Here is a 13,263-nt window from a genome sequence, read left to right as displayed (position 1 = left end):
ACAACTAGAAGAAGGTTGATAGATTAATTAATTAAAAGCCACTATGATAAGATAATTATATGCAATTGTTTGCAAGGAGATATTTTTGAGAATAATCCATTTATATTAATTTAATTGCATTTATGTATCAATACATTTAACTTTTTTATTTGAAGCTATCAAATTTTGGGTGCCTCAATTTTTGTGAGTTGTAATATTGGTATTTGAGTCTTGTTAATATTAATATTAGTAGTGTAGTTGGCAATTTTGTTTGAGCATGCAATTTCATCATCTTGTGCAAGTTGATGTTTACTTTTCTTTCTCATCCTATTAGGAAGATGACAATTTTGTTCTTACATGGAAGTAGGCATCTCACTTTGATGATCTTGGACTTTGGTAGGTGGCAAGTAATATGTAATGACAAATTTACTACAATCTATGATGGTTATTATGGCATTCTTATTTATAACATTCTATTATACAAATGATAGGAGACACATTTGTATCAAGAAGGCGGGCACCATTGGGTAATAATAAATTGTAAGAATAGAACTTACTAATAGTTAGTTATGAAGGATTCTCTTATAGTTGCAAGTGTTGTTTGCTGTGATTATTTCTATGACAATTGTACGATGTGCAAGAGCTTTTGCCATATAGAAATGAATTAAATTTTGGGCCCTTGATATACAAGGCTTCAACACTTGGAGTCAAAGGTTTATGTGTCATGTGTCATTTCCATAATTAGAGGCTTCATCATTTGTTCTACTTTTTCTTATATATAAGGTTGTCTTGAAGTGCATTATGCATGTTATGTTTTGTAGGTGTACTATCTTGTGGCTAGAGGTGGATTGTTGGCCTTATACTCTTAGAAGCTAAGTGAAGAAATCATAATTGTGCTTTTAGATTGGAGATTCTTCATTGAAAGAGATTCACATACTTGCGCCTATCTATTTGTATGTTGAAAATCTTTATCTAAATGTGTTCCTATGATATAAAAGTAAAATTTGTAAGAAAAATTGTGCTATTTTACCACTAGATTAGTGTTACTAAGTGTTTTTTTGTACCTTTTCTTCCTTTGAATAGTGCTCAACTTGTAGAAGACACATAAAACAACCATTGATGACATAAAATATAGAGGACTAAAAAGGGACTAGGAATAGTTTATCAAAACCAAAAATACCAAGACTTGTGATATGTCAAAAAATTAATGTCAGCTATAGGAAATCAATTAATTATTGACAAATGTGAACCATTACTAATATCTTTACTTTTCAAATAGTTCTACATCTAACCTTGTAACTTTGTGTCGTCATATCAAACAAAGTGATATCAAACATAGATATGCTTCATATGGACATGACACTTATACACTTATACATACATATAGATATGTATATAGATATGTATATACATATATACACATATACACATGCCTATATACATATCCATATTCAAACATAGATATGCTTCATATCCAATTTTGGCCCGAAAATGAGGTTTTGCAATTCCACCCAAATAGGTGGAATCGGAATACATATTCCTATTCCAATTTTATTTATTTTAGAAAACATAAATTTTTGGGTCTGCGAATTCCCTATCAAATTCTGGCTGAACCAAACACAGAATAGGAATACGTACCCCTATTTTCTATATCAGAATACGTATTCTAGAATAACTATTCCTATTCCCGCAGCCAAACGGGCCCTTTTACCTTAGGACGAGATGAGCATACAAAATGCTGACAGAGTTATAAAATCAAAAAAGGTTAATTGATTTCCTAAAAGTTTTTAATCACGAGAGTTAAAATTAAAACAAGACTTCTAAGTGCTTGAGGGACAATCCAACAAATGTTTCCTTCCCTCTGATAAGAAATAATTTTATTACAGACCACAACAATATCAAAAGCAAAATACATTCAAGCTATCACAACACTCGGTAAATACGATGAATAATTTCATAAATTGTAAGGATGATATTGAATAATACAATATGTATTTTATACTATTGACTTATCGCTATGGTAACTTCGCAATGTGGAGCTTTATAACAAGAAACTATCATTTTGTTACAAATGACAACAATATCCCAAACCCATAATGCATTGAAGCTATTAAAATATATATATCAGTAGATACAATCATTTATTTTATTAGACCACCGTCCATATCGATTAAAAAATTTTCTAAAGATGATATGAATGGTACAATCTGCATTTGACTTTATTTTTTAGTCACTTCAGAATGTGTGAGGACTTAAAAATTCAAATGGCATTTTATTACTTTAAAAAGAAGTTATAATTTTAAATGAAATACGTGCTGCACCAATGATTACTTTAATCTTCATCTGTAAGGAGCATGGTACATCAACAGTAATTGTTAAAACAAACACTTGAAATATTGAAATCATAAATATTCAACTCATTTTTCTTTGTTTTTCAACCAACCCACCCAACTGCACAGTTGAGCATTGTCTTTTAAAGAATGGAGATCATATCAAACTACCTCTTGAGACACGGGCTGATTGTAATGGAGAATGGCTTTACACAAATATATTTCACACAATGAATATATCTACACAGAATTGAAATGGTCCGTACAAAATGAATGATATAGATAGAAAAATTGGAATGCAATTATAAAAATAATAAAATTGCTGCTAGTTTTTACATTTTCCTTTTCTCTACGCAAGTGCTCCAATATTTGCTTTTGTAAATCTGTAAGCTAAAGCAGCACAAACTCGGAGAAAGAAGAAGACATCCAAAATCTCTAACGGCGGGTTGGCCTCCAGCAGATCCTGCAATGCACTTTCAATTATTTTATTTTGATATTCGTCTCTCTTGATATGCCAAAGTCATTGACAACCACAAGTAAATCTCTTTAAGCCGTGATAGACGAAATACACTAATGAGTGGATAGTTAATCATGCTGGTTCTTAAATTTCTCTCAGCAATCACATTAATTTCTTTGTTAGCTTCTACATTATTCTCTGAGTCTGACAATTCAATTGGTTGTAAAGTTGTATGCAAATATTTAGAATCTAAGGTCTTAAGAAAGTTATCCAGTTGGTCGCTTTGGTCATCTTCCCTGTCCTTGTTTATTAGAATCTGCAAAAGTGTCCATGCCAGATAGAAGTCAGCATAGATAAGGCATATTCATAATAACAACACCTAATCATGAGTCTTGTTACTTATCCGTTGAACACAATATATTTCAACTAACGGGCAACATACAAGGATGCTGTGACCACTAATTATGAATATGGATTTAAACCTAGAAAAGCTGAGTTACTTCAACAGTTTCAAAGAAACCAAAGCATTATGCAGGTATTCAAAGTACAGAGAGTAAAGCCATGAATTATTAGTCATAATTAGTTGGAAGACCTGTCATTTACTACAAAATCATGCATGCACAGGTGGTCTGGATTGTAGGAGATACCTCTGCTGAGTAATTTTCAAAAATGTGATAGAAACGTTGCCTACAGTACTCGTTGAAAAGAAGAGTAAACACAATAAGTGGGACCATCAACCCTGAAGCTAATGGAAAGTGCTTTAACCCGAACACTCCCAGTGCAATAACTTGTGTCAAGATCAAAGAGAATATTGTGCCATTATGCACAACTGGCCAATACCGTCCTCCAGTATCATATTTGTAACAGTACACATTTAGCATCTGTATAAATCACGCAACAATTTGAATCATAAAAGCATTTTGCTTTATATAATTTCATCGTTTTGCTAGAAAATTACATGAGCATGAAAGCTTATAGGTATACACAACCTATGCATAAACAAAAGGTTTTTCAAAAAGAAGAATTGCACAAAACCTTTCAGTTGGTAGTTTTGTCACTAGGTTCATAAAAATAAAATAAGAGAATAATAAAGAGAGCGATGTAGATTTTTCAAATGGAAGAATTGCACAAAACCTTTCAATTGGTAGTTTTGTCACTAGGTTCATAAAAATAAAATAAGAGAATAATAAAGAGAGCAATGTTCGTAAAAAATGTAAACTTGCATATATTTAACAACCCAAAATATGTAGTGCACATTTACATGTTGCATCCACAATTTGTTCCCGATCAAGGTATAGAGAATCTCATTCTGGAAATCCATGCTTTATCTTTAGAGGTTCCTGCTCCAAGTATTATGAACTCTAAGAGTAGATTCAATAAGATATTTCAGTTTCAAAAGGTTTATATTTTTCATTTCAATGAAAGATAACAACAGGGTGAAAAGCAGTTTCCTGAATATAGTAATGCTCCATCAATGGTCAATTCAGTCCAAGAATTCTTAGTTCCAGCATATATAGGTTAGAAGATTATATACAATCCAATTATGATAAATTAAGACAAAGGTATTAAAAGTGGGCTACCCAAAAGATGGCTAGACAAAGGTTCAATTGATGAGGAAGATAAAACAGTGTCTGTGTGATGAGACACACACCTATTATCTGTTGTAGATCTAAAAAGTCAAGAACCTCTGATTGAAAGTTTATTTGAATAGCTCCAGTCTTCTCCACAAGATAATAGTTGCTTAAGTTTACAAGGTGCGTATGTTGAACACACAGGTAAAGAGAATTGATATGTGTTCATTGCTACTACAACAATATGACAGCCCCAAAATCTTTCTAGATAACTTCACAGTAAGGCATATTAACTTCATCTGCTAGAATAATGCTTTCTCCCCTTTATGATTGTCTTCATCTACAATTAATGCATATTAATCACTTTGCATTAAAATTCTTATTGCGTGATAAAAAAAACATAATTTTAGATAACTTATAAGGCGCAGTATCTTCACCTGCTAGAATGCTTTCTCCTTGTTCAAGACAATCATCTACAATCAATGCATATCAAACACTTAATGTTGAATTCCGTGTTGCATGATCAATCCTATCCACCTTGACCCTAGATCTTAAAGAAAGTTTGGCAAAGGCTTCGTAGTAAGTTGTAACGTTTTAAGATTATAAATTGATACACTATCCCAATTAGTTTTTAGCTCACAAGAAGAGGCTATTATTTTTTCCAGATTACATAGTTTTGTGTAACCCACTTAGTTTCCACTTGAAAAGGACTATTTTATTTTCCATATCCGTCCATGTGTTTCCCAATTCATGATATATTTATAATGTAGTATTGTATATCTTATCATGTAATGTAAACATCACCTTTCATTAGGTGATTTACTTATAGCTTTGACTACACTGCCTGGTTAATAAAACAATGGCCTATATGTAAACCCAGAGAATCTAAGGTCTTCCTAAAACACATTTTTATGTTGTGGCCCTCAGACAAAGCCAATTCTTGAACTCAATGGTCGTCCTAGAACACAATATATATGGTGTGGTCCTCAACAGTCTGCTCATTTAACCTTAATATTTAGGACAGTGCATTTATCTTGAAATTCATACTCCGATATCACTACACCTTTCTGTAAGCACTTTGGTAGCCTTGTGAATAATGTAAGTAGTCTCAGTCCAGGTTCAAATGCAATGAAAAAAGTAACTTCAGTGCTTTCCCATGTGATAGAATGGCTCCACATAAGAGCACTTGATTTCCTTACAAAACCGTTTCTTGATAACTCATATAGATATATTCCCATCTATCATCCCAAAATAAGCAAACTGCCATTGCACTGAAAGTTCAAAACTGTCAATTTTGAAATGACATTCTGAATGTATTTATAACTTAAGAGCTTTCCATGAGCATATTGAATATGAAGTGTTTGCGCAGCTGCTATATCTATAATAATGCAGTTGCATAAAGAACACACAACAAACAGGATTGAAATCGAATCCTGCAGTTTCCAAAGGCGTAAATATTTCTTTGTCCAAGACATATGAAGCAAAACATATGTAGACCGAACCAATATCCCATGGAACAGAGACAAAATAATCTGTGCATAGAAAGTGATGTCTTTGACAAGATTCCAATAAAAAAAGCACTTGTAAACAACCATCTCAGACAAATGCATAATCATTACTTTATATCAGAACTAGACAAAGCCAATTCAACATAATGGAGACTCAATGCCATTCATTCAAGCATAAATATACCATTATGGTTTTACCAGCAATAAAACTTGTAATCAATAACAGAAGTGGAAAGATAGTTATGTCGAGAGACTAACTTTATTCAAAATAAATTTCTCATCTTTCATAACTTCTTGTCTTAAATAAATGCAAATTAAACTACTAAAGGAATTCAAATCTATGGAACTTACCTGATTATGATAGATGATGAATCCAAGCGCAAAGTACACAAGAAGAATGGGTAGAATTAAAGGTGCCAGCACAGAACAAGTAAACCCAAGAAGCCCAAAAAGTAGCACTTTACGAATTTCTTGATGGTAAGGAAATGATGGTACAGACTCCACATCTTTGGTACTCTTAGAGGTACATAGTGTACAAACACTTGATATCAATGGAAATAATTGTAAAAGTTCTGATGATAAACTTGCCCATCCAGATGTCAAAGTATAAGTGATAAAGAAAGTTGCCTACATCAAAAATAAAGTAAATTAGAAAATTCCATATATATCATTGACTACATAAATTTATGTTTTAAAGATGATTTGCAATTATTATAAATTATAATACTTGTGAACAAAAGTATGTCTCAAAAGAAAATTACAGGAAAGTGTGATAGAAAGCATTTTTCTCATCAACATGAATGATAAGAGTCAAATAAAATAGACTCACCTTCAACACTCACTATAATATGCTTAGATTTCAATACATTACTCACTCCGGCTCTAAGGTTTTACAATGTAAACAGGTTACACACCGCATTTAACATTTGCAATCTTAAACACATCTGCAACATTCCTATTGCACCTTGCTTTGCATTGAGCCCCTTTTGTTTTATCTCTTATCAATGACACCCATAGACTTGTCTTCCATCAATCCTATGCATGCTTTATACAGTACTTGACTTGTTTCAACTGGTTTAGTAGTTTCAAAGGTTGTTGAAAACTGTTTGAATTGGTTCCAACTGTCTACAGTTATAACCAATCAACTGGTTGCAGTTACAACTGACATCTTTTAATTAAATTTTAACATTCCTTTATATTGCTGAAGCACACACAAATCTCTAGAGGCAACAACACTAAAGAAAGTTTGTAAATCATAAGTAAAGACAGTAACAGTTCTGACTGCAACAATCACCACTAAAACCGATTCATAACAAATGCCAATCTTATCACAAGTTTATGGACAACAATAAAACATAACTGAAAGAAACATAGGTAGAGATATCCTGTGCATTATCACTGATTTGAAGCAATGGACCAAATTCTGAGATATTCTGTGACTTAAACATAAAATCTGAATTTGCTCAAACTTGTGTATTAATATGCAGATTGAACCAGTGGCCATATGTCTTGTAATATGTCTGTATGCTTTGTGCTCTTCAACAACAACCCGATCTGTAGGTGTTTGTTCTTCCCCATCAACCAGAGCTGCATTCAAACAAACTAGGGTTCTGCAAATTTCATTTAACTTCTATATTTTATCAGATTTTCTAATTCTCCACTTGACATCAATGACAAATAATCTAACAATCTCCTACATTGTCATTGATGGTAAACTGGAAATCTCAATCTACGATGCAAAAAAAATCTCTTAAACCAATTCATTCTAAAATAACAATTTAATCTACAATCTGCATTTGCAACAAATATCTTGTTATCCCCCATTGACATCAATGAAAAAGATCCAAAAATTAAAAAACCTCATCATCCAAGGTTAAGAGATAAATCATAAAGACAATAGCATAGTCCCCCTCCGCAGATATTTTGCCTTTCAAAAGAATCAGAGAGAACGAGAAGCTAAAACCCTAAGCTTCCATCAATGCAAAAGACAACTTTCATCAGCTTTCCCTAACAAACAAACTTTACCCTTTACCTCTCTAAACTCATGAACATTGATTTCTGTTCTTTTCCCTTCAGCAACCAACCTGCCTAAATTAATTTCTTTGATTTGACACCCTTGAGCATTAAAAGTTACAATGTATCCATTGTCACAAATTTGACTACCACTGAACAAGTTGTATTTTTATCCTTTTACATACTAAACACTATGTGTTTGCAATGAACCATTTATACTCAAGGCACCTTACCACAAAAGTGATGATTTATCTCCAAAGTTCATTGAGCCACCATCCAATCTGTATGCCTGGTGAACTTGCACTCATCACCAGTCATGCACTTAGAGAAACCATTGTCTATTATCCAAAGGTTCTTCCTTTTTGCATGCAAAGCAGTATAAAGAAACAAGGACTTACCTTCTTTCTTTTTACATATGCATTCTGCCTCTTTCTTGAGACTTTCAAGACCACTCAAGAACTTGCTCATGTTCCCTTTTTGTTCTACAAAACTCATGTTACACTATATTGCACTCTGACCAATATTTTGACATCTATAACACCACACTGATATCTTTCAAAGGATCAAAAGAATTTAAACTAGGTTAATTCTTGACATTACTCTACAATCAATTGTTTTATGAGCATTATAACTGCAGAAGTTACAATAGCCATAAAAATGGCATAAAACCTGTTAACCACAACTCTTCTTGTAGGAGGAAACCATGGATGCATTATCTGACAATGAACTTTGATGAAACCATCATCATTATCCTTTTTACCAAAATAATTACTTGTGCTAGATGTTTGACATTTGTCAAAACCCAAACTAGGAATTATTTTTGTCTAAAGTCTGGCAGGCTAAAATTTTATCCAGCATATCAAAACTCTTCACAAACTTATTCCTTTTTCAGATTGACTTTCGAATTGTCTAATTTTGTTCCTTAAAGCCACAACTTCATTTTCTAATTTCAAGCATTCTTTGAATTTCAACAAAAGTTAAAATTCAATTGCCTTCACTTCTTTTACCATCTTCAACTTGAATCTTCAAATTAATGATGATTTGACGACCTCCTTCAAGTTCTTTTTTCAGCAATTCACTTTCATTCACAAAAGTAAGCTTTTATTTGTTATTTTCCTTCTTTAATCTTTTGATTTCATCTAAGGCACATAACAATTCACCTTCAAGACCTATCTCTCCTTAAGCATCATCATCACTTTAATCCTCAACAATTAAACCAACAGTCATGAAAAGCGTTTCAAATTCTTCAGCATTAGATACAAACTCAATGTTATCTCCTGAATTGTAATGTCTTGTTGTCTTATGTACAAGGTTTTCATGTTCTTTGATGACTTTCTTTGCTTGTACCGAAACTGATTTTTCTTTTTCTTTTAGAAGTCTTCTTTGTCATCTTAATCATTTATACATAAGGACACTTACTAGCTAATTGCCCAATCTTTCCACAATTGAAGTACTTAAAAGTAAGCTTCCCTTTGTACTTCCAAAATCCCCTTCTAAGTCTTCTAATAAGATTTGCACTTTCTTCATCAATATAGCAATCCGATTCAGAATGTTTCCTTTGCTTTCCTTGCAGCCTTAAATGCAACTTCTCTTTTGAATGTGTCGTCAACAACTGTTCTCATCTCGAATGCCATGTGAATCATCAATAGTGACCTCTAACCTCTTCAATTGCATAACTCTTAGAATCATACTTCAAAGGAAATGATCTCAAAACCTTCTGAACAATTGCTATATATTTCATGTCCTCTCCAAGATCTTTAATGGCATTAACACTCATCAACCCTAAAAAGATAGCAATCTCCTCTATTTCCATCTTCAAGCCTTCAAACTATGCTGTGTAGGTTTGTAACTTTTTTTTCTTCACTTTAGCATAACCTTCATAATGCTCTTCAATCCATCCCAAATGGGTTAGTTGTTTTAAAAAGCTTCACTTTACCAAACTCATTTTTTGATAAAAGGAGTTGTGGTAGACACTGTATAATCATTTACTTCATACATCTATACATCAAACCCCAAAGAAGATAAATATCTCGTCATTCCAATACTCCAGATGATATAATTAATACCATCAAATAAAGCTGTCTTATTCAAGGAGGATCCTTCTAAACTAGCCATGTGTTCTATGTCCAAGATTTTTAAGCTGATTAAGCCTTTTCAATTACCAAGCTCTAATCTTGAAGGTGGGGAGGGTGGGGACTGGGGAAATTAATAGAAGATATAAACTTTTAATCTTTGACCAATTTAAACTTTCATATTGATAAGCATAAAACAAAACTGGCACAATCGTAAGAGAGAAAATCACACAAAGAAACTTCAACACCCAATGTATGTGGAAAACCCTAGATGGGAAATACAAAGGTGAGAAATGTTGCTAGCATCTACCATCCAACCTCATGAATTAAATTGAGTACTACAACTTAAGAAAACCTACCCTAAGGAATCACCAGATCCCTTGCTTGAGAGCAGCAACTCCAACAAAAGCACCAAATTTTCAGACAAAGCAACAACTCAGCTTCCTTGAAGCAACAACCTTCTGGATATTACAAAACTTTTTGACTCTTTCAGACCTCTCTAATTTGCAGATGTGATACAAAGCATTTTTTCTCAACAAAATGAATGATAGGATTTGGATAAAACAGGCTCAACTTCGGGATTTATAATAATATTCTTAGATTTCACAATATCACTCACTACAACTCTCAGATTTTACAATGTACACAGACTAAAATGTCACTCACTATTACTCTTCAGTTTTCAGAATACAAATAGACTGCACACTATAATTCACATTTGCAATCTTTAACACATCTGCAAATTACTATACCACCTTGATTTGCAATGAGCCACTTTCATTCTCTCTTATCAATGACACCCACAGACTTGCCTTATTTCCATTGATTGAGTAGTTTCAAAGGCAGATAAAGCCTGTTTTGAAGTGGTTCCAACTATCTGCAGTTACAATCAATAACTTTGTTGCAGTTACAACTGCAACTAACACTCTTAATTAAAAGTTAACATTCCTTTATATTGCTGAAGCACACACAAGTCTCTAGAGGTGGTGACAATACTTAAGAAAGTTTGTAAATCATAGCTAAAGACAGTTAACAGTTCTAACTGCATCAACCACCACTTGAACTTATTCAGAATAAATATCATTCCTATAACAAGATTATGAAGAACAACAAAATTTTACTGGAAGAAAGATAGTGGCAGAGATATCCTGGAAATTATCACTGATCTGAAGCAATCAACTAAATCCTGAGATATTCTGTACGTGATATAAGTTATAACTGAAAGAAAAATCTGAATTTGATTGAACTTGAGTATTCATATGCATATCAAAACATGCAGATTGAACCAGAGGAAAGATAACTTGTAATATGTTTGTATGTGTTTGTTCTCTTTAACAACACAATATTTATGTGTTTGCTCTTCACCATCAACCAGATCTGCATTCAATCAAACTAGGGTTTCTGCAAATTTCATTTATCGGATGTTCTATTTCTGTACTTGACATCAATGACAAATATTCTAACAGCTCTCAAGAAAAATATAATCTGCCTCTTGACAAAACTCCAGTCACAATTCATATGGACAAGTTCATGATTCTAACCATTTAATTGGTGAAATTTTACAAATGAAACAACAAAGAAACACTTTAAAAAATTTGTACTGTTTACTACCCAGAGAACTGACTTGTGCACTCTTTGTGTATCGCGTCTTAAGACCAAAGTTATCTCTTTTTCATGTGCATTGTCTGTCAATAGTTACACTAGCCTGAAGGACGGGGAGAAAAGTTTCTAGGACAGGGGGACAAAGGGGCCTAAATTTGGGGACGGTTGCGGGAAGGGAGGGAGCAAGGGCTATATAGTATAAACTATGCGTATGATACTCAAAATGCTAATTATGAAAAGATGTATAACAATACAAGACATAAAGATGTAAAATACTAATTTACTAAAATAATAAAATTTAAATACTTGAGTCTTGAACATTGCATTGAACACTGAACATGAAAGTAGAACTTTCAACATTAAATATTAAAATTTTAATTACTCAAATGAGCAAATGAAAGAGTTCTAACTTCTATTATATAAATATTAAATAATAAAAGTCATAGATATCAAAAGTATGAGTATCTCATCATTGAGATGATTACATTGAGCAACATGATAAGATATTCAATATTAAAACATGTTTACTTCTTTTTTTGGTTTGATAGGGCACACTCAGTCATCCCCTGGAGGGGTCAAGGGACTTGTTCCCGTCCCCCCGTCCCCATAGAGGACTTATTCCTGTTCTGATGAAACGGCAGCCGAATGGTGGTGCTACTGGGGACATGGGAACATCGTCCCCCCATCTCAAGTTCATCGTCCCCTGTCCTAAGTCCATCCCTATCTTGGGTGCATCGGGGAAAAGGGGCAAGGACGCGTCCCTATGTTACTATGATATATATATATATATATATATATATATATCATGTTTTCTAACTTTTATATATTCTCCTTTGCCACGTGTATTCTATCTATGGCACCTAAAAATTGAGACAACTCTAACAAACTAGTGTAGACTATATAAAACAATCAAAAAGACATTATAGATAATGGTCTCAAGGTGCTTATTAAGAAAGCATCTACCTTTAAAATATTTATACAAATATTTATTTTCGTATCTGTAGAAGCTGCTACACATATAGTGACACAAAAATAAGCAATGGATAAGAAAAGGAACATACTTATTAATTATTTTAACTTTATTTTAGATAAAAATTAATTTGTTTGAAGTGAAAAACTATTTAACTTTAGTAATGCAATATGAATAAATCATACAAAACATGCCTAATTTTCAAAAATCTTTATGAGACAAATTATTTAATTTTACTTTTACTTCAATAACTATTTAATTTTCTATGTAAATGTCATTTTTTATATCTATCTAAGATAGATTCATAAACATATATGTAATCTCCCCATTTTTAGCGGGATTCTACAGATGATTGAGTCAGCTCATTATAGCAACCCTCATGAGCTGACAGGGTGATTGGGGAGTCTCAATGGTGGACTTACTATTTTTAGTAAGTCAGTCTTAGGCAATTTCCATATTTGGAAATGCAGTGGTTGTCACCTACAACAGTTTAGGCTATTTAATGCACAGGCTTATATTTATTAATTAATTATTTAATATTTCATTACTATAATAGTACTTCATTATAATAATGTTATAAAGGAAAGAAGGTTCTATTGGTGATGTTTCTTAAGTGTTTTTGTGAAACTTTGTGCCAATGAGAGATTATAAATATGAGCCCATTTGACGGAAAAAGCATCAATTGACTATTATTTCTTTCGTGTCTTTGTGACTTTTTTTTTCAAAGGTTCTAAATTTTGTTACCCTTGCTGAAGTATAAG

General features: G+C 32.6%; 1 protein-coding gene across 8 annotated transcripts in view; it reads right to left on the bottom strand.

Moving 5' to 3' along the window:
• The window catches only part of LOC149557784 (hyperosmolality-gated Ca2+ permeable channel 2.2-like), an 80,688-nt gene that overhangs the window by 20,008 nt on the left and 47,417 nt on the right, over window positions 1–13,263 (bottom strand). For 4 of the 8 annotated variants that reach the window (XR_016364911.1, XR_016364910.1, XR_016364912.1 and 1 more), the window contains exon 2: window positions 6,197–6,472. Coding sequence is in view for 2 of the 8 variants with exons in the window: in XM_089832285.1 (XP_089688411.1) it covers window positions 2,795–3,082; window positions 3,414–3,647 (522 nt within the window). In the remaining 6 variants the exon portion in view is untranslated. Of the gene's footprint in view, window positions 1–2,373; window positions 3,083–3,413; window positions 3,648–6,196; window positions 6,473–13,263 lie in introns of those variants that run through there. The other 4 variants (XM_089832285.1, XR_016364914.1, XM_089832286.1 and 1 more) reach the window with 4 other exon arrangements.

Source organism: Cupressus sempervirens, chromosome 5 (assembly GCF_028749045.1).
Source record: "Cupressus sempervirens isolate cs-2001-9-10 chromosome 5, ASM2874904v1, whole genome shotgun sequence".
In the NCBI taxonomy this organism is placed as follows: Eukaryota; Viridiplantae; Streptophyta; class Pinopsida; order Cupressales; family Cupressaceae; genus Cupressus; species Cupressus sempervirens.
Note: the sequence above shows the minus strand (reverse complement) of the source record. Positions and strands in the feature narration are given on the sequence as shown.